The sequence below is a fragment of the Anser anser genome (assembly GCF_964211835.1).
Source record: "Anser anser genome assembly, chromosome: 25".
Classification (NCBI taxonomy): Eukaryota; Metazoa; Chordata; class Aves; order Anseriformes; family Anatidae; genus Anser; species Anser anser.
Genome location: NC_139746.1, coordinates 652,352 through 672,362, shown reverse-complemented (window position 1 = coordinate 672,362; position 20,011 = coordinate 652,352). Strand labels below are relative to the sequence as shown.

The following is a 20,011-nucleotide window of genomic DNA, read 5'->3' as shown; positions in this document are numbered from 1 at the left end:
TAACTACTATTGTGAGAAGTGTTGAAAGCCTGAAGGCAGGCTGCAGCACCCTGCCCGGGCTGTCCCACACGCCCTGCGGCGAGGCGCAGCGTCCCCTCTCCCCGGGCAGGGGTCAGGCCTTGCCCGTGTTCGTACAGCTTTGTCCCACCAAAACTGCTTTTTGAACCCATGTAAACTCTTCTACACCTGCAACACCTTCAGGCCAAAATGTTCCTTTGCTGAAATGTGAGGTGTGGAAGCATTTTCTTTGTTTCAGAGCTGCAGACCTCGCCCCAGAAGAAGCACGGATCACGAGGCAGAGTGCGGGCAGGGGAGGGCAAGGAAGGCACGGTCGGCTCTGCCCGGTTCCACAGCCAAATCCCGCCTGGCTTCACCCAGCACCTCCTGCCCTCCGTTTTGCTGTCCTCGTCCACAGAGCAGCAAACCAGGGTGCTGGGAGATTCAAGGGCTCTGCAGCCTGGTGCCGTGGGCTGGTTTTGCGCCACGTTCCAGATCCGCTGCTGGCTGCAGGGTGAGTTACTGCACCTGCTAATTCTGAGGACAGAAATGAACGGCCTGGGCAAAGGAAGTGTTGAGAAGGGTTTTGCCATTCCCCCGGGCAAGCGCAGCCGCTTGGAGAGCCTCAGCCTGGCAGTTGTCATCAGAGTCATTAAACAGAGCACCAGAAGCTGGCACAGACACCGATCCAGGTCACTGGAACTGTGCTTCTGGCACGGAGCTCGCGCACTGGGTAGCGCGGGGCAATCGCTGTGGAGAATTAGGAGAAGTGTGCTGCAGGGAGCCCTTCCCTCCAAACGTCTGGGACAGCGCAGCTGGCTTCGCGAGGCTGAGGGAAAGCTGATGTCAGCACGGACCTGGGCTTGCACAGGAGCCTGCGGCCTCTCGCCTGCATTCCCTGCAGGTCTGGGGATGGATAGCACACGGCATGGCTGCGGGCAGGGGCCCCGTGGTAGAACCTGCAGCAAGGGCACACACGGCAGCTTCAGCTGCCTCGGAGTGGGGCTGCCTGAGCCTCATCTCCACCCCCCCGGACAAGCAGCAGGGCTGTTCCCAGAGTGAATCACCAACAGTCAGAGGGCCTGAGAGCTCCTGCACCACAACAGTTCCATTTCCCCTGGTCTTGACCCCAAGTCCAGGCTTTTCTGCTTTTTGTGGTGATGGTGCATACGGACACAATATTAAGAGCAAGGCAGGAAACAGCGGGTTTTGTGGAAATCTCTCCGAAAGCGAGAGACAAGGTTACTTTTCTAATTGAATAAACAGCATCTGCGCTCTGCTGGTCCTCTGAGCACAGCGACACGGACCTGCGCGGGGAGCAGAGGCCTGCGGAAGCGCTCTGCCTCGCAGCTCGAGGGCCGCGCCGCCACTTCAGGGGCACTCGCCAGCACTCCGCTCCCGGAGCTCAAAGGCAGGAGCGGAGCCCAGCGCAGCCCCCCGGGGTGCCCGGCGGGGCAGCAGGGACGCGCTGGGACCCCCCGGGGCGGCCCCCGGGGGTCGGCTGGGCCCAGTGTTGTGGTTTAACCCGGCTGGCAGCTAAACACCACACAGCCGTTCGCTCACCCTCCCCCCTCCCTCTCTGGGATGGGGGGAGAGAAACGGGAAAGTGAAGCCTGTGAGTTGAGATAAAGACAGTTTATTAAGACAGGAAAATAATAATAACAATAATAATAATAATAGTGATAATGGTAATAGTATTAACAATAATAATGTGTAAGAAAACAAGTGGTGCACAGTGCAATTGCTCACCACCCGCTGACCGATGCCCAGCCTATCCCCGAGCAGCCGGCCCCCCACCCCGGCCAGCCACCCCTATATATTGTTTAGCATGACCCCAGATGGTATGGAATACCCCTTTGGCCAGTTTGGGTCAGCTGTCCTGGGTCTGTCCCCTCCCAGCTCCTGCTGCACCCCTAGCCTGCTCGCTGGCAGGACAGAGCGAGAAGCCAAAAAGTCCTTGGCCTGGTGTAAACACTGCTCTGCAACAATTAAAACATCAGCATGTTATCAGCGCTCTTCTCATCCTAATCCAAAACATAGCACCCTACCAGCTACTATGAGCTACTTAACTCTGTCCTAACTGGAACCAGGACACCCAGCGCCCCGCGGGGGGCTCCATCCCCGGGGCCGCCCGGTGCCAGCGGGGGGCGGGCCCCCGGCCGGCCGGCTCCCTGGGGACGCGGGCCCGGCGCGGGGGGCGCTCGGTGTTGCGGCTGGGGGCCGGCCCGGCCGCGGGGCAGCTGCCCGAGCCTCCGGTCCGCGGCCCCGAACCCGGACCGAGCCGCGGCGGCGCTGCGCTGAGCCCGGTGCGAGCGGCGCCTGTCACCGGGGCCGTCACCGGGGGACCGGGCCGGGCCCGGCCGGGGGGGGCACCGCGGCTGTACCAAGCCGTGCTGCAGGGCCCCGGGACCGGCTACGGGGTGGGCCCCGGGGCTCCCAGAAGGCGCCGCCGGCAGCGGCCCGGCCCCGGCCCCGGCCCCGGCGCGGCGCCCCCTGACCCCCGCCCCCCGCCCCTTGACCCCCGCCCCCCGCCCCCTGACCCCCGGCCCCGCCCCGCCGCGCCCCCGCCGCTCCCCCGCCCTCGCGGCGCCGCAGCCAATCAGCGGCCGCCGCCGCATCCGGGCCCCGCGGCCCCCCCGCCCCGCCGCACCCCCCCCCCGCCGCCGCTCGCGCCCGGCCATGGCGGAGGTGAGCGCGGAGCCGCCGGGGGGCCGGGGCCGGGGCCTCCCCGCTCCGCCTGCGCCCGGCCGGGGACCGGGGAGCGGCGCCGGGCAGGGGAAGCGGCGCCGCGGCGGGACCGGCTCTGGGCCCGGCGGGCAGCGGGGGGGGTGCGGGGGGCTCCGGGGGCGCCGAGGAGCCGCCGGGCGGGAGCGGGGCCGGGGCCGGGGCCGGGGCCGGGGCCGGGCGGGGCCGCACGGGGGGGGGGGGGGTCCGGCGGCAGAGAGCGGAGCCGCAGCCCCGGGGCTTTGGGGCGGGCGGGCGGGCCGGGAGGCCCGGGGGTGTCCCGGGGGAGCTCGGGGCCGCGGGGGCTGCAGGAAGCCCGGGGGGGGTGGGCCTGCGCGGCCCGGTGCCCGAGCGGGGCCCCTGCTGCCCCGGCCGTTGCGACGCCCCCCCCCCCGCCTGGGCGCCTCCGAACCGGCCCCGCTGCTGCCCGGAGCCCCCCGAGCACGGCTCCGTTTTCGGGGCGCTCCGCGGGCGGGGGCTGCCCTCCCCTGCCCGCCCGTCCCTGCACCGAGCACCGGCGGGCCGCGGGCCTCCGCGCCCGAGCGGCGCCTCCGCAGAGCCTCGCCCGACTCGAGGCCCCGAGGTGGCCCCGCGCGCGCGGCTCCGTCCCGGGGTCCCGCGGCCGCCGCTGCCTCCCCGGCGGGGTTGGGCCGCGGAGCCTCTGCTGCGGCCTGGGCAGCGGCTTCCCGAGCAGCGCAGGAGACGACCCCCGTGTCTTGTCCTTCGCTAATTTTTTTGCTCTTTCAGATGCATAGGCTGCAGGACAAATGTTTCCATCCGTACCGCTTCCCTCTGGCCACAGCTGGGGCTCGTAGGAAACAAATCTGTGTCACGTAGCACGGACGGGGCAAAGGAACCAGGAAAGCTTCTCTCACCGACCCTGAAACCCCTACCAAACTAGCTGAGGAAATCGCTTTAGCTATTAAAATAGTAAGGCTGGGAAAGGAAACCTTCTCTCTTCTTCCTCACTTTCTTGCAAGAGCTGCTTCAGCCTGGAGGGCTTTGTGTGGCAGGTCTGGGACGATCTCAGTCAGCGCTGCGCTGGAACACGGCCTTGTCTGTGCGAGAAGCTCGGGCTCTTCCTCTGCAGCGCTGCCTGAGGCGTGGCTGTCGCTGTGTCTCCTGTGCTCAAAAGCTTGAGTCCAGAACTGAGAAGGGAGAGCTGAAGTCACCCAAAAATGCAAAGACGAGAGCGGGTAACTGGCCGAAGTCGGTGTAACTCTTGGGAGAGGAAAGTTGTGCTGGTGCCTGAGAAGCAGAGAGCAACGGAGGGAAAGCAGCTGCAGGGAACGCGTGTCTGCTCCCCAAGGCTAAGTGGCCTGCTGATGTGTAGGCGCCGCTCTCCAGCATCGTGGGGCACCCTCCAGGTAGCGGAGTTCACCGCTGTGAACTCTCACGGGGGTGGAACCATCCCCAGCAGTAGGCGACACCGTCCGTGCCTCGTCTGAGAGCCCCCCGTGGTCTGGGGACGCCTGGTAGTGCCTCCTCAGCGCTCCCGCTGTCTTTCTGACGCGTGCAGTGCTCTCGTCTTTCCCCCGTTCCTCTGGCTCGTCCGTCCTCTTGCGTCTGCGGTCTTCTGGATTTGTGAATGATTTGGGGGTTGGTTCAGTGTCACGCATGTTTAAATCTGGGTGTACAAGTGGGCCGCTGGCTTTGTCTGCCACTTGTTTCTTCTTTTCTCAGTCCAAACGCAGCAGCACTGACGGTTTTGTGGTGCCTCTCAGCAGTTCCCACTTGCCCTAATGCTGTGTTACTGCTCTGGGGAAATAAACTCGTGAGTAGTTGGGGGCTTGTCATCCTGGCCTACTGGCTGTTAGTCCTCATTCCAGCACTGATCTTTAATACAAGATCTCGTTATTTCCGAGGTATTCTTGATACCTTCTCAAGCCAGCCCTTCCACTGCTGACAATTTCAGTCTTCGTTTTCCAAATCCTTAGCATGCAGCTCCGTATCGATCCTCGCGTGAGGGAGGCGCGATCAATGTATCGATCGTGGTCTCAGGGAAGAGCTCTGCAGATCACTCGAGGCAAAAGGGAGGGAGTGTAATCCACACCCGTGCCCTTTTCATGAAACTGGGATTATTTGCTTGGGAGGGTTTCTCCATGAGGGCTTTGTGCGTGGTCACATCCCAGCAGAGAGATGCTGACGCCTCCCAAGGTAGGAATCCATCTCCTGGTGCGGCCGTCCCCACAGCGGAGGTTGGCCGAGCCCTTTCCGTCCTCGTCTTTCGTTAGCTGCGAACTTCTCCTCCCTTTTCTTGGCTTGTGTGGCTGTTGGTCTCCGTCTGCAGCCAGACGAGGTGGTCTCCAGTGGGGTTCTCCTGCTGCTAATGACCAGGCACCGGGGACGGTGAATTGCAGCGCGCTTTGGCTGGGACCGGAGGCATCTCTTCAACACCTGGGTAGAGGAAGGAGCAAGAATTGCACGGACGCTTTCAGGATCCTCGCCCTCCCTCCCTCTCTCTGTCTTTCTCTCATGTGGGAGCATCTTCTGATGCCTTCCGTACCAACCGTCATCGTCGCAGTAATTACGTCTAGAAAATAACCGGCTCTGTAGTTGTTACAGACTTTGCAACGCGCGTTTAAACACCCGAAGGCGCTAATTCAGAGCCCAAAGTCCGGGGTGGCTTTTATGGTGTATACCTTGCTCTATTGGTAGAGGATCCGTTTTGATTTGAACCTGTGCTGTATTTCCTTGAGTTCTTAGAGAACTCGAGGAAATTCCTTGTGCTGAAGCACTGAGGATGTCCCGGCTCCCCCTGCCTGAGTGGGGAGCAGTGGGAGATGGCTGAGGGCCGCGAGGAGGTGTCACTGCTGACTGGGGGACCGACGCTCTGAGTTCCTGCTGCAGTCGGAGGCTCTCAGTCAGCTCGAAGGCATTGCCTAATTACCTCCTTGCTCCCTACCTAGGCTGAACTTGATGAACAGCATTTCCAGGTGCATCAGCCCAAGGAGCTGCAGATGTTCGGGCTTGTTGTCCAGGCCTCAGCCCATGTTGCTGCCTAAACTTCTGACCGAGCACCGAATGCCAGAAAGCAGGTGCCTCTTCTCGGTGTTTACCTGTCTCATCCTCTTTCCACCTCACCTCTGCCACTTCCAGACCCCCTCGCTGCCTGCTCAGCTCTGAATTTCCTTGCTGACCCCTCTGAGCCTCCTGAATGCAGCGAGGCGCTGGGGGCAGCTGGAGTGCCGTTGATAAAAACGCTGTGTTCAAAGTGTGTGCTTAGAATGACGGCTTAGGGTCAGAATCCTTCTCTTAAGTAAGATGTAAGCCATAAAGACCTGCGGTCTTAAACTGGTGAAGGGATAAATTATTAGTGGGAAGCTGAAGGTAAACTGGAAACGCTGCCACCTGCACTTAGAGACCGAGGGGAAGGTGATGAACCCCGAAGAGAGGAGCCGTGGGAGAGCTGTTAAATACACCTGGCTAGAGCTCTTTTTGCACAGCGGTTTCCAGTGCTACCCTGTGTGGGTTTATTAACTTTTGCTTTGAAATTAAATTAATTGCATTTGCTGGAGGGTTTAAGTGGCTGGAGGTGCGTTACACTTTAAAAATGGAGAGTTGTCTCAGCTGTGTTTTTCTCTTTTCTTGAAGGCTTCGGTGGGCAGGCAGAGTCCGAGGGTGGTGCCATACCCAGCCCACAGCCTATGTCCCGGAGAGCCTGGCCTTCAGAGTGCAGCAGGTAAAGCCACGGTCTGTGCTTCTGTTTGTTGGTCTGGCTGCCAGAGGAAATGAGGCTCCTGTGCTCAGCCTGTCCGTTCCCTCCCCTTCTCCTTCCGACTTCTTTGGAACCTGTTGGGTGATTCCAATCACACTTGACAGGCGAGAAAAGTCTTAAAAATGCCAAAGCTCCCAGAAGCATCTGTCTGCTGGTTCTCCCAATAAATAGTAATTATCCTAAAAGTGCCTCAAGTGAGGAGAAGGCTGCAGTGTGCATTCAGATGTTATCATATCAGGGAATCCAGTCAGGAGGGAACCATAAATACCCAGAAAACCTTCAGATACATCTTCCAGGCAGTCATGGGGCCTGGATGTGTAGCAGCCAGGCTTTGCAGCGCGGTGCTCACGGAATGACTTCTGCTGGTTGTGCTTCTCAGCCCCTCTCACTCCTTTCTGCCTAATCTCTTCCGCTGCCTTATCACGGCCACACACGCACGAGGATGGGTCGTCCCGAGCTTTGTCACGTCTGAAGATTTGGTTCAGGATGATCCAATACCCAGCTTCTTCTAATCCCTGCAGTTGTGTCAATGGGCTCGGCTGATCACCGACTGAACCTAGCAGAGATCCTTTCACAGAACTATGGTGTACGGGAGGAAAGGGAAGAAGAGGAAGATACTCAGGAGAAACAGAAATCCTTAGAAGAGCTGGAGAAGAGTTTCAGTGCCTCTCAGGTAAAGGCGGGAGGGGAGGGGAAGGGAAATTACCTGCTGGATTTTCTTGCTTTCTTTGACAGTGCTGGTACCATAGATCTTTGTGAGAAACTGTGTCTTGCTTGCTCTGATGGCTGTGTGCTGTGTTTAGGTCCACCCATCAACAGGTCTTAGGTTTAAATTTGGATAGCAAATAATTGGTTTGCCAGCCGGTGGCAGCAGTAAATTTTGGAGACTTTGTCTGCCAGGTAGCTGCTCTGACCACATGGACTTCCTTCACCCACCTTGCTGAAGAGCCGTCAGCTGATGGGTGATGTCCATTCCGCAGAGATGATGGGATGTGGTCCTCCAGTGGGTAGTCTAAACATATTCTAAAAATACCGTTGACTGTATTGTTTTGGGGTGGAAGTTCCTGGCTTGTCCATACCTGTAAGACCAGGTTGTGGTGGGTTCTGGTGGACATGCCTCCTTCATTGCGCAGCACTGCCCAAGGCATTCAGAGCCCCCAGAAGAGCAGAGCTGCTTCGACTGCCTCTGCACGTGTGTTCGCTGCAGCTGCTGTTGTACTCGGTGATTGCTCCACTCCTGATGAAGCTTTGTCTTCCTCTCGCTCAGAACAGTGAAATGCCATTTGAGGAGCTGCTTGCACTTTACGGCTATGAGGCATCCGATCCCATCTCAGAACAGGGCAGTGAGAGCAATGATATTACTCCAAATCTCCCAGATATGACTCTGGATAAGGTAAGAGCAGCGGTCAGCTCGGGTGTGTGCTGTTAGGCTGCGCTGTAGGGTGCTGAGCTGGCTGAGAGCTTCAGGTGTCTAGTAGCTCTCCTCAGGTGGAGCTTGGCGAATGCCAGGGAAGGGGCCTGCCTAGTTCTGGTGCCCCAGCGAGGGGGCAGGAATGTGAATGTGCAGGGAATAGAGGGGACTAGGGGAAGGATAGCTGTTTTAAAAAGGATGCTGTAAAAACCCTTCATGGAACGTAGGTAACTATGCTTTGCACGTAGGTGGGTCTGTGGATGGTCAGGGCAGGTTTGTATCTTCCTTCTGAGCCAGCTGATGTAGAAAGTTGTTTCCTTATGGGATCTTTGAGCTCTGTACTCTGGGTGGGGGTCTGCAGAAAAGGCCTCTTGCTCCTCCTCTCTCTGGCTTCCATAGGAAGCCATTCTCCTCTTGATGCTTATAGAAATGCTTCTAGGGAGAATAATCCAGGGGTGGCAGGGAGTGCAAGGCAGAATCTGTCTTTGAAGAAGCTGTGGGAGGGTGAGGAGGGCTATGGATGTGGCCGCCCTTGGCCAGAAATATTTTACTGTAGGCCTCACACACCCCCACCCCCTGCTTTTTTTTTTTTTTAATTTAAAATATTTTTCACTTTCTTGTTGTTGTTAAAAGGAACAAATAGCGAAGGATTTGCTTTCAGGGGAAGAAGAGGAGGAGACACAGTCTTCAGCTGATGATCTGACTCCATCCGTCACATCCCATGATGCGTCAGACCTATTCCCAAACCAGCCTGGCTGTATGTGTTGCTAATTTCTAAGTAATTGTTTTGTACTCAGATGTTTTGTGCAGGATAGGGCAGGGACATTATTTCTTTACTTTGTCACTAAGTTTCCTGAGTTACATTTTTCCACATTCTTTCTGGGGCTGCAAATAAACCTGAGTGCCAGTGGGTTCACCCAGCACCGGTTAGGACACTCATTTTTAGCATAGATGAGCAGGAGGATCAGGAGAAAATTGTCTTTAGCTGTAACTCACAACATTGGTAAAGTGAGAACTGTTTTGCTGCCTGTTGTAATTACGATCTGCTGGGTCTGACGCCTCTACAAGTGAATACATTCAGTAGCACTACTGGTCTGATACATTGCGGCAGTTTCAGAATGTGCAGGAAGCCAAAGTGCATGGGAGGCATGGTATAAAGTGATCTTATTCCTTCTGCTGTCTTGCAAAATGAGGGAGTCTGAGTTCTCCAGGTTGGTTGGCACCACCTGCGTGGCAAGTGTGCAAATTGTCTTATTTAAAATCAGAAAATGGAAATATGGGTAAGTAGTCACTGAGGACCATGCTGAATGTAACTTTAAGACAGAAAATAAAGGGAAGGGGAGGGAACATAGAGCAGTAGTAATAAACCATTTCATAACAACAGATCTCTTCATTTCCCACAAAGCAAACAACTTTCTTGCTGATGAAGACAAAGAGCCCTGTTCATCTCCATGTGCTTCCTCCATGGCTGAGGATTCAGAGGAGGACTCCATCCCATCCAACGAGTGTAAGAAGGTAAATGATCAGAATGCATCCAGAAGGGAAGCTGAGGCAATGGGCCTGAGGAAATTTGAGGAAAGCATGACACCAAAGCACTGTGGTATTTCCCTCAAGAAGTTTTCTTTCTTCATCTTCCTTTTCCTCAGTCTTGCATTTTGTGGAAGGCAGTGGCAGACATGGGTTGCAAAGTGTATTTTTGATGTGATCTTGAAATCTTCATCTGAAACTATTTTCTGCTTCAGATATGGAAAATGCTGTTGTTGCCTTGGTAAATCAGAACTGCAATCCATAGCCCTATAAAAGTGAATTGCTGTGCGATACTCCCAGTGGGTTTTACTGAGGGGGAACCATCATATGAAAGAGAGGAGCAGACTTCTGAATTCATCCTGGTTATGAAGGTTGCAGGAGACCTTTAGCATTCTTTTTATCTCCAGCTATTTGCTATATATCTTTATTAAAACTATGTAAATACCTAAGGTCCCTAAAGTATGATCTGGTTGGTTGTAAATCTTTCTAGTTACCCTATAAAGTAAGTCAAGGCTCCCTAGAAGTAATGGTGACACTGGGGACTACTGATATATGTTGGCCTCGTGGTGTCATAGCCCTTAAATCATGCGGTACACTTCATTGCCTACATGGAGCGTGTTCCGTTTCGATTTACTGACTTCTCTGTGATGGTGTTTCAGGAGATCATGGTTGGACCTCAGTACCAAGCCACTGTTCCCATCCTCCACTTGAACAGGCACAGTGAAAAAGGTAAGGCAACTTGCTTTACATATCTTGTTTGTATGTAGGGCTGCTGGCCTGGCCATTTGAAGGGGCTCAGTTCACCAGTTCTGCTCTGTATGTCTAGGCTTAGCACCTCTCAGTAATGACATCAAAATTTACAGCTGTACCCAAGCTAGCTTTTAAACTAGCTTATCTGAATTTGGCGAGTAATACAGCTACAGACGCTCAGTGAAAACTGGCTTGGTAGGATGACAGGTTTGGAGGAAGGGGGCTCAGCTGTAGCCAAAGAGGGAGATGCTCTAATTTATTTTTCTCTGACATCTTCCTGAAGTAGCAAGAGTTATTTTCATTTAGTACTCCCTGGAACTAATCAGTTCCCGATTTGATAGCATGTCTGCAGAGTAGATAGAGTTGCCTTGATTTGCAGATTGTCTAATAACTAGTGTGATACTAGCAGCAGCTCGCTGAACTTCTGAAGAAGATAGCTAACAGAAAACCACCTCTTTAAAAATGACTCATTTCCTCCCTAGTTCTTTTAACCTAGCAGACTAAGCAAATGATTTAAAGAGATAAAAGTTATCAGCGTTGCAGGTACCATTTCAGATTTACTTGCTGTAGTTCTCAGAACTTTTTACTGCTACTTAATCAGGAAGTTTACGATGCTCTTAGCCTTCTGTACTGAAGACCATGGATTTAGTGCCTGTTTCCCATAGCCTGTACATTTGCATCAGTGCAAAATGAGGAAACTTGCAGTAGATCCAGATGGTGGTCTTCTATGCCCTGTCTGTACTTTCCTCTGACCTGATTTTGCATGGCAAGAGAGTGGGTTCCTTTGCCGGTAGAAATACATGAACAAGTAAATCGCATAGGGTGCTCATGTTTTTATGACCCCCCCCATAACCTCCCTGGGTCAGGGGGGTTGGAGTTAGGTGATCTTTAGGGTCCCTTCCAACCCAAGCCATTCTGTGGCTATCTGAATAGAAAAATCGCTGTATTTCTGATTATTTTTATTGCAGAATCCCTTCTTGCTTTCCTCTGTGCTGCAGTTTTACTTAACCCTCTGCTGCATGGTTGTCTGCTTTGTTCTCATGGACCAAGAGCCTTGAAAGCTGAAAGGGGCAAGAACCACTCAGTGCTGCAGTGTGCTGCTGCTGCTTTGTGTAGGTGGAGCAGCTCACAGTGGAGCATTACAGCCTTGCAGATGCTTAGTTTTGTGCTTAGGACAGAGAGGGTCTTGAGCCTAGGCCAGGCTTGTAGCTCAAAGGTGCCTTGCTTCAAAGTCCTTTTGTTTACTGTGTGTGGGAAAAGACACCTTAGAACACAGGGTTTTTAAGTTGCCACGATTAATGAATCAAAGCAACAGCCTTTGAGAACATGGTAACAAAAAACTTGTCAGCCAACCCTCTGAAGAAGCGGAAACCAGACGAGCCTGTGCCTAGGGCTCTAAAAAAGGTATAAGCAGTAGTAAGCTTACCTGCCTCCAAAATGAGGAGGGGAAAATGCAGCACCTTCACACTGATGGTTGTCATCTCTAGTGCCAGGTTAGGAGTCCAAGCAAAGATTTTCTCCCTTCTTCTGCCTCTGCCATGCCCAGACACGCAGACCATTTCTTAAAAGCAGTGGGATTCTCTGATTAGTTTATTTTGGTGCTTTTTCTTTTAGCCTATGAAAATGAAGATCAGCTGCTTTGGGACCCAAACATCCTTCCTGAGAGAGAGGTTGAAGAGTTCCTATATTGTGCAGTGAAGCGGCGGTGGGATGAGCTGTCTAGCAGCAGCCTGCCAGAAGGAGAGATGGTGAAGGACAATGAACAGGTAAAATCTTGCAGCCGGAGATATTAGAACGATGCTGGCATAGTAGTGCAGCGCTTCCTTCAGAGATCTTGAATGAGACCCACTTGAAAAGAGACTGGGACCTACCTCCTGTGATCCTCTGCTCCTGCTTCATGGATAAGTGAGAGTGCCTTCCAGATGGAGTCTTAGGAGGGTCTTCACTCTGCTTTTGGGAAGACAGGAAATGTCTGCAGTGGATCAGACCACAGACCTGCCTAGCTTAGTACTTTCCTTCTAAAGCTGCTTGTAGAAGGCATCTGTGGATGCTTGTGGAAAATGTGTAACAGGCAGGGCAAGTAGAGAATAGTTAGTTTTGACTGTATTCTCTTGGTATCCCAAAATCTCTGAGACAGAGCTTGCAGCAGGACAATTTTGGATCTGTACTCTATAAAATTCTGTCGTCTTTTGAAGGCAGCAGAAGATCAAACATTTAACTAAGAAACCAGAGTGGCTGTGTTTCCTCTAAAGCAGGCAGGCTAGATTCTCACGATAAGCCCAGTATCTGCAGAAACATGGGAGCACACCTGTAATCCCTGGAGTTGCTGGTAGAATTGCATCTTTTCAGTCGTAGGGTTTGTAATGCAGTTCTGTGAAAACTGGAATGATGTATGCTGGCTGCCAAGCTAGGGTTAGTGGAAAAGTGGCTCCTGGGAAAAATAAGTTTCACAAGACAAACATGAGTCATGCAGAGGTCTGCGTGTGGCGTGTTGCTGTCAGTCACTTTCTTTTGTTTCCTAGGCATTGTATGAACTGGTTAAATGCAATTTCAATGCAGAAGAGGCATTACGGAGGTTACGGTTCAATGTGAAGGTTATCAGAGGTGAGAACCCCTATGTCTGGATTCCAGTCCAAACACCAAGGCACGTGTAACTCTTCCAGATTCTGTATGCTTCCTCCAATTCCTCTTTCTGCTGTAGATGAGCTTTGTGCCTGGAGCGAGGAAGAATGTAGAAATTTTGAACATGGCTTCAGGGTCCATGGGAAAAACTTTCATCTTATCCAAGCAAACAAGGTAAGAATGTTCACCCCTGCATCGCACTAAGACAAAGGGAACGAGGCAGGTGCATTTGCACCAGAAGTGTTATTTGAGCCTTGGCTGATGCAGGAAGTTCAGGACTGCTGAGTTCCAATCCCAGGCTTTGTGTTGACTCATGCTAGCAGGTGATGGGCTGTTCACTGCCCTGCTCTGCCTTATTTTCCAGGTGGGAGAAGTGACAAACAACACTGACCTGCATGAGTGATGTCAGTTAATTACTGATTAGCCCTTTCTGGAGTCTCAAAAGTTCTTTCCAAACTCTCAGCCCTTGCAGTACTTCTGTGAATGAGTGAGTTGAGCATGTGGATGTTTTGTAAAGTCCCCTGGGGTCCTCTAGAATGAAAGATGCTGTTGTAGGGAGAACTGGGCCCCAGGACATATGCTGCTATGCTGGGAGTTGGCAGAACCAGAGAGTCCAGTCCTACCACTGATTCACTGTGGGCATGTTGACACTGGCCAGTGAAAATGGATGCAGGTTTGCTCTCTTGGTGTTAAGTGTGCTGCTGGAAGTGCAGGAAGGTCCTGCATGAATGTACTGTGCGTGAACCCACACTGGGGTCTGCGAGAACAATTGTGCACCATGGGGAGTTACTTCTCTGGCCGATTACCGCCTTGGAAATCTCGGTATCTGCTTCTGTTCTGTAGCGCAGATGTGTCCATAGCAATGTAAATCGCTGTAATGCACTTAACTTGCTGTGCTGATAAAACGGGTGAATAACCCTTGCTCCACGAAGCACGTCTGGATGTGTGGCATTCTGACTGTGGTGTTTCTCCTCAGGTCCGCACCCGGTCAGTGGGCGAGTGCGTGGAGTATTACTACATGTGGAAAAAGTCAGAGCGCTATGACTACTTCACTCAGCAGACTCGTTTAGGAAGGAAGAAGTACGTCCTCCACCCTGGAGCCACGTGCGTGGAATATTCTCACACTAAAATTAGTAATATTAACCTCCCAGTGAAGATCCTGGCTGCAAAGCACCTCTGCTTTAAAGGCTGCGCTTTCTGCTCTAGAAGGTTTCTTGGGTGGGAGCATGCAGAGATGCATTGGGTGTTCTCAGACCATAACGCACTGTTAGTGTGGGAGGGGACAGTTAAGCAATTATTTGCTTGGATGTGGACTTTCTTGTGTCAGAAAATAGTGTTTTCTTTCAGATAAATGCATTCACAAGAAAGATTAAGGTTATGGTCAGGGATTCAGGGCTGATCTCAAGAAGTAATTCAGCTGGATGCAGTTTTGGGAAGGGATTTTTTTTACGTACAAAAATACCCCATTTCTGATTATTGGAGGAGAATTAATTTCTTTCCCTGCAAATAACCTTTGAGGCAAATTCTTCACTTTGAAATATATGTTAATTACAGCAAATACTTTTCAAAAAGGTTGAAACTTAAATGTTTTAAAAGGTCAAAATGAAATATTTAAGTTGAATCAATTAAAAATATTAGATGTTAGAGCTTGAAAAATGTTTAAGTCTTAGCTTTTTTTCTGCTGACTCAAGACAGGAAAATACCTGAAATCTCAAATTTCCCCATGGTAGAAAATATTTTTTTGTCTCCCGCTCTTTGCTGGCACGCTGACATTGTCACAACCCTGTGCAATCATTCTGTGAAGCTGGCTGCTCCCTGGGGAGAGTATTTGACCATTTGTTTTGTTATGGAAGAGGCTGAGACTCAGAGAGCCGGAGGGCAGAGCTCTGCGTTTGGGAAGCCACGCAGCCTGTTCTGGTTTAACGTGGGCTGGTCTCAGGCACCCTGACTTAACCGTGGGTATGGATGTTCCTCCTCGTGAGGCCTCTACAGCCCTGCTGCTTTATTTGTTGGTGGGTTTTAATCCCAGTTGCTGTTTCTCCTGCCTACATCTTTCTGCCCAGCGGGTGGTCACAGTTCTGTCTCTCTTTCCCCACAGGGATTACACCGACAATGACTTGGATGGGGGCGAGGTAGAAAACGCCAGTCGTTCTCGGAGCTCCCCACCGATTCCCTCTGCCACTAGCTGCCTGGACTCTCACTTTGGCCAAGATCAGCTAGTGATTGAGAGCACAGGTAACTGCCTTCTCTTCTGTCTGCCAGGGGGACAGCTCCCCTCCCTCCCTCAGCAGCACAGACCCTTCTCTGCCTTTCTCCTGCTGCTGTTACCCAGCTGCTGCTCTTCTCCCTGCACCTTGCCGGTGTGCTCACTTTCTGCCCTGAGTCAAACACCAGCCCTGGGCAGAGTGTGGTGTACGTAAAGGAGAGTTGGCTGTCCCTACGTTGATCAGTACTGGCTCCTTTAGAGTTGGTCCTGCTTCAGATGTGGAGGGACGGCCTAAGTCATTCCCAAAGCAAGAGAATTTGTGCGAGCTTTGGGTACTGGAGGCAGGCAGTTGCTTTCAGTGCACCTGCCTTAATTAGTGGACACTGGCACATCCTCCAGAGGCAGATTTAAAGCACCAGAAGTCAGGCTGTGCCTGTTAGCTGCCCTCAGAGAGAGATGGCTGTAAGAAGACTCTCAGAGAGCCCAAAATGGGTTCATTCCCTCTCTCTGTCCTACCACGGACAAGGGCTTTGTGTTAGCACCTGCCAGGGGACGTACGCTTGAGGGGACGGGATTTAGGATTGGGTTTATCTTAGAATCTCTTTTGAGATTTCCCTTAATTTCCATAGAAACACTGGTGGCCTCCTATCTGCTGTCTGCATCCTGCCTTTCTTTGGTAGATGCTGTCAGGATTTTTGGTTGCTATAATAAAGAAACATCTTTGCCATCAAACAAATCCTGTTCTGGTTAGGTGGGATTGAGCTGGATTCTGGTTTTCATACGTTATGGACTCACTCCAGTTTTATTTCACTTGCTGCCTCCCACCCTTTCTTCCTCCCTGTCTGTCCATCGTCCGTACGCTTCCCTCCTCTGCGGTGCGCAGAGCCTCTGAGCGTGGAGAGCACAGCCTGCAGCCTGGGCAGCATGAGCGAGTCGGGGCAGGGCTATGAGTGCAGTACTCCTTCGGAGACGAATTGTTCCTTCGACCCCGCCGAGGAGACCTCCTCAGGCACGCTCTCGGCTTCCTGCACACGGCATACTGTCACCCCCTCCGACACGGGGCTCTATGCTTTGCCGACGGCAGGACCAGGACTAGCGGAGAAGCAGGAGACGTTGCAAAGCTCTGGTGAGACGATAACCATGGACTTCACTCTCCCTGCAGACATTAATGAGGGCTTACCTTTAATTGCTGGCCCTGTGGATTTGGACAGAGACCCAGAGGCAGTGGTGGCCCCTGCGCAAGTGTCCTTATCGGTCACAGATTTTGGCCTCATTGGCATCGGAGATGTAAATAGCTTTCTGACTGCGCATCAGGCCTGCCCGGCACCCGTGGCTCGGTCAGAGCCCTTGTCACAGTGAGAGTCTCCAGTCACAAACCTGTCACAAATCCACCGAGGACTTTGACCTGACTGAGTGAAATCCTGGAACTTCCACTGTTCTCTAGGGACAGTATGGAGCTGTTGGTCAGAATCTGTCTTTCCATCCTCCTTGATCCAAGGCTACAGTGAAACCAAACACGTTTCTGCTCCAGCGTGTTCCGACACGATCACACAAAGCTGGTGGCCAGCTTGAGTGAGGGGGGAGGCCCACGACCCCCCGTTTTGTTGACCGTGTGTCACCCCAGGTCTTGCCAGGCTGTTGGGAGAATCCCTGTCCCCAGGACCGGGGAGGTGGAGTCCCTCCTCTGGCTCCAGCGGGACGGTCTGAGTGCAAAAATGTGTTGAGAACAGGGATGTATCGCAGGCACTTTGGGGCTGGGACAGAGGATGCAGTCTGGAGGTCCGAGAGCTTAGGAAATCAGCATGGAGCACAATCTGCCCGGGCTGGAGGGCTGCTCACCAGCGGAGATGGGCATGGCGGTGCCAAAGGAAGGCGAGGAGTCGTGGCTGTTCACCCGCACAGTGGGCTGCAATAGAAGTCGTTCTCCCCGTTCCCCTTCTCACAGCTACCCTGCGCCCCTGAGCTGAGCACTGTAACAGGCGCTCGCAGTCCTGTTTTCAAACCTCCCGGGGCTGCGCGTTGCTCTCTGCCCACACTGCTGCCAGCTCCGGCTGGGATGTCGCCTGTTCCAGTCCTTTGGCTGAAACTTAGGTCTTGGAAAGGGGTGCTGTGCGGTGCAGCAGTGTTGTGCATGCTAAAGCCCATCCCGCCTTCCCTTGTAGTGCTCTGCCATGAACTGGGCCGGGGAGATCTTGTGCTGGGAGTCAGGGCAGTGTCCAGACCCACAGTGATGTTGGCCTTCGGTGCTGCACTGCTGCCCCCTTTGTTCTTGCCGGTGAATACCTGGATCGTTTCTGGCCCTGCTGCACTTCAGGAGGGTGAAATGCAGCTACAACCTCTGTAACGTCTCAGCTTGTCCCAAACAATTTGCTAGCTGGGGAAGGAGGAGGAGCTGGACGCAGGAAGAGAGGGCCAGGAGGGGATGGTGATCTCTGAGTTGACCCTCGCTTTGTTGGGTGCCTGAAGCTAGAATTGTGGAAATGGAGAAGCAGCAGCTGCCACTGGGTAAGGGGCAGCTGCTGCCTGACCTCCCCGGGCAGCGACAGCGAACAGAGCGAGGATGTGCATCCTGGCAGGGCGAGAGCTCCCAGCCTGTCCCTCCCTGGAGTCACCCACAGCGGGGCCGTGCTTCCTCCCCCCTGCTGCGCACACTGCGTGCACCTCAGCTCCCTGCGCACCCCGCGTCGGGCACCGCTGCTAGCGCCGAGAGGCAGGCAGGAGAGCACGCCAGTCCCAGCGCATCCCTACCCCTTCCCACCTGCCTCCGTTCTTCTAAAACGTCACCAAAAAAGCTCTCTCTTCTGAGAGAAAAGTGCGTCTCCACTGCCAGCGGCGTTTTGAGGAGGTGACGAGGGTCAGCACCGAAGCGGCCAGAGGCCGCGCAGAGCTGTGGGTGCGCTGAGTCGGAGCTGGTCTGCGTCCCGCTTGTGTGCCAGGTCTGGGGCTTGTCACTGGCTTATGTCCACTGTTCACATTCCTTTCTTCCATGCAGGGAATGTTGCTGACTTGCTGGGCAGGGCTCTAATGCAGATGTTCCCTTCCTCCAGCCATTTGCTGTGCTTGGGAAGGGTTTGGGTTGAGTCTTTTTGCTTATTTTGGTAGAGGTCTTCGGGCGGTGATCCTGCAGTTGCTTCTGCTGCCAGTGGATTTGGATGACTAAAGGCATTAGCCTGGGACCCCCTTTTACCCGGCCCAGCGAGGTTGTGCTCACTCCTGCAGCAGGGGCATGGAGACAGCACCAGACAGCTTCACGGGGTAGCTTAGCATCAGACCTCATCTCTCCCTTTCAGGCCCCAGACCCATTCGCCTCCTGCTAGGAGGTGCTGAGCTCCAGACACCGCTCTTGTGGCCAGGCATTGCTCTGTGAAACGTGCCGTAAAATGGAGGTCTCGCCTCTGGCTGCTGCCGGCTGCTGGAAACAGAAGGCAAACAGAAGTGCCCGCTCCATAGTGAAACTTCCCAGGCTGTGATTCCCCTTTTCTGGGGGTGAGAGGAAGCTGCTTGGCTGGAAGGAGAGGAGGTGGCAGGGCGAGAGCATCTGCAGCCCTCCCAGGGAGGGTCAGGCCTTGGCTTCTCCTCTCCATCAGCCAAGAATGTTCTTAGTTTTTCCTGAAACCATTTTTCTTTGGTTTGTTTCAAGCCCCAGTGAAAGGAGAGAAGAGGCTGGAGGAGGCAGAAATGTCTTATTTATATTATTCAGTGTTGTTTACAGATTCGCATGGGGTCTTTCAACATGAGCGCAGCGCTTTTCCCACATAACTGTAAGGGAGAGGGGTGAAAAGGGCTGGGGCAGGGCGGGGAGTCACTGGGGGAGGTTTGGTTTTGGTTTTGTTGGGGTTTTCTTTTTCCTTCTTACAAAGCACATTCACTTTGAGACGCTCCCAATGCTGGACTCTTCCCCCCACCCCCAAGCCCTACACTGTGAAGTGATACTGCCTTGAAGACCCCTCGCCGTTATTTATTTAATTAAAAACTTAATTTGAAAGCAAGCAGGAAACCTGTCTTGGTTTTGGAGACTGAGGTGCTGCAGGCCTGCGTGTGGGGGTGGCAGAGGTGAAGGGGGGTCCTGGCCTTTTCCATCTCCTCTCCGCCACCGGCGAGTGCTCCGGTGCCCCACGGGCGAGGGCCGGGCGTGCGGCCGAGCGCCGCTCCGGGGTGCAGGCACGGGCCGGGACGGAGCCCAGAGCCCTGCGGGGTTGTGTCCCCTGCCTTGGGTGCTGTCATCCACAGCTGTGCCCGGCAGAGCCCAGTGGTCCTGGCACAGCCCTCCAGAAGCTGAGCTCAGCCTGTTCTTGACCACAGCTGCTGCTGCTCGGCGTGGAGCACGTTCACCAGGGGCTGGGGCAGTGCCAGTGCCTCCAGTCCACCTTGCCAGGCCCCAGCTCCGTGGCGCGGTGCTCCCATGGCAGGAGGCTGGGCGAGCTGCCCGGGGGCTGCGCTCCTGTCCCGGCGGGCTCGGGGTGCTTCCCTCCTTCCTTCCTGTGCCTACGCCAGGGATGCCTTCACAAATGGGGAGGGGAGGCCCAGCTTCCTTGGCTGAATTTACCCTCCCGGTGCTGAGTGTGGAGGGGAGGGAGGTGTTCGCTGGTCTTACAGGTGCCCTGGCTCTGAAAATGGCAGCGTTGGGACAGCCCCGTGGTGGCAGGGGTGGGAGGCAGGCGTCCGTCCGCGTCTCACCGGCCTCGGCCAGGAATAACATCCTGGAGGCGAGGGAAGCGTTCCTGCAGGAAGGCTCATTCCTCACTACAAAGCCCCTCTGTTTTGTCAGAAACCTCTCAAACTTCCCCAGCTCCTGTGCTCGTTGCTGTCAGCCCCATGGTCAGCATGGATTGCTCCAAAACCAGAAACGGGAGGTGGGCAGCAGCCGCAGCCAGCCCGGGTGCGCAGGCAGTGCTGGGGAGGGACCCCGGCACCCCCTGGCCCCCCTGGCACCTGCGGCGCTGCCCTGCCCCTGCCAGGCCTGGTAACGTGGGCTCTCGTCTTCTGTCCCAGGGCCTGGAGTGGGAAGGGGGCTCGACACTCTCTCCTTCTCCGGTCTCCTCCGCTCGCAGCCCCT

General features: G+C 54.2%; 1 protein-coding gene across 6 annotated transcripts; it reads left to right on the top strand.

Annotated features, from left to right (window-relative positions):
- Positions 1–2,617: 2,617 nt before the first annotated feature.
- On the top strand, positions 2,618–18,944 carry MIER2 (MIER family member 2). 6 transcript variants are annotated; one of them, XM_083810551.1, is made up of 14 exons: positions 2,618–2,685; positions 5,631–5,759; positions 6,316–6,403; positions 6,961–7,112; positions 7,707–7,832; positions 8,484–8,607; positions 9,256–9,365; positions 10,037–10,106; positions 11,742–11,893; positions 12,650–12,731; positions 12,829–12,923; positions 13,726–13,853; positions 14,848–14,984; positions 15,839–18,944. In XM_083810551.1, exons 4-14 carry the CDS (start codon positions 6,969–6,971, stop codon positions 16,312–16,314), a joined length of 1,644 nt encoding a protein of 547 aa, XP_083666677.1. In that variant the 5' UTR covers positions 2,618–2,685; positions 5,631–5,759; positions 6,316–6,403; positions 6,961–6,968; the 3' UTR covers positions 16,315–18,944. The 6 variants fall into 6 exon arrangements, with proteins under 6 accessions (XP_083666677.1, XP_083666676.1, XP_083666675.1 ...); XM_083810552.1 differs by lacking the exon at positions 2,618–2,685 and adding an exon at positions 3,118–3,651; XM_083810550.1 differs by lacking the exon at positions 5,631–5,759 and having other exon boundaries at positions 2,642–2,685; positions 13,726–13,829.
- Positions 18,945–20,011: the final 1,067 nt, after the last annotated feature.

Excerpts from the sequence above, each read along its gene's own strand:
- MIER2 (XM_083810549.1), top strand. Across the intron at positions 13,854-14,847 it reads GTCCTCCACCCTGGAGCCAC|GGATTACACCGACAATGACT; the intron begins GTGCGTGGAATA and ends CTTTCCCCACAG. Across the intron at positions 14,985-15,838 it reads GCTAGTGATTGAGAGCACAG|AGCCTCTGAGCGTGGAGAGC; the intron begins GTAACTGCCTTC and ends TGCGGTGCGCAG.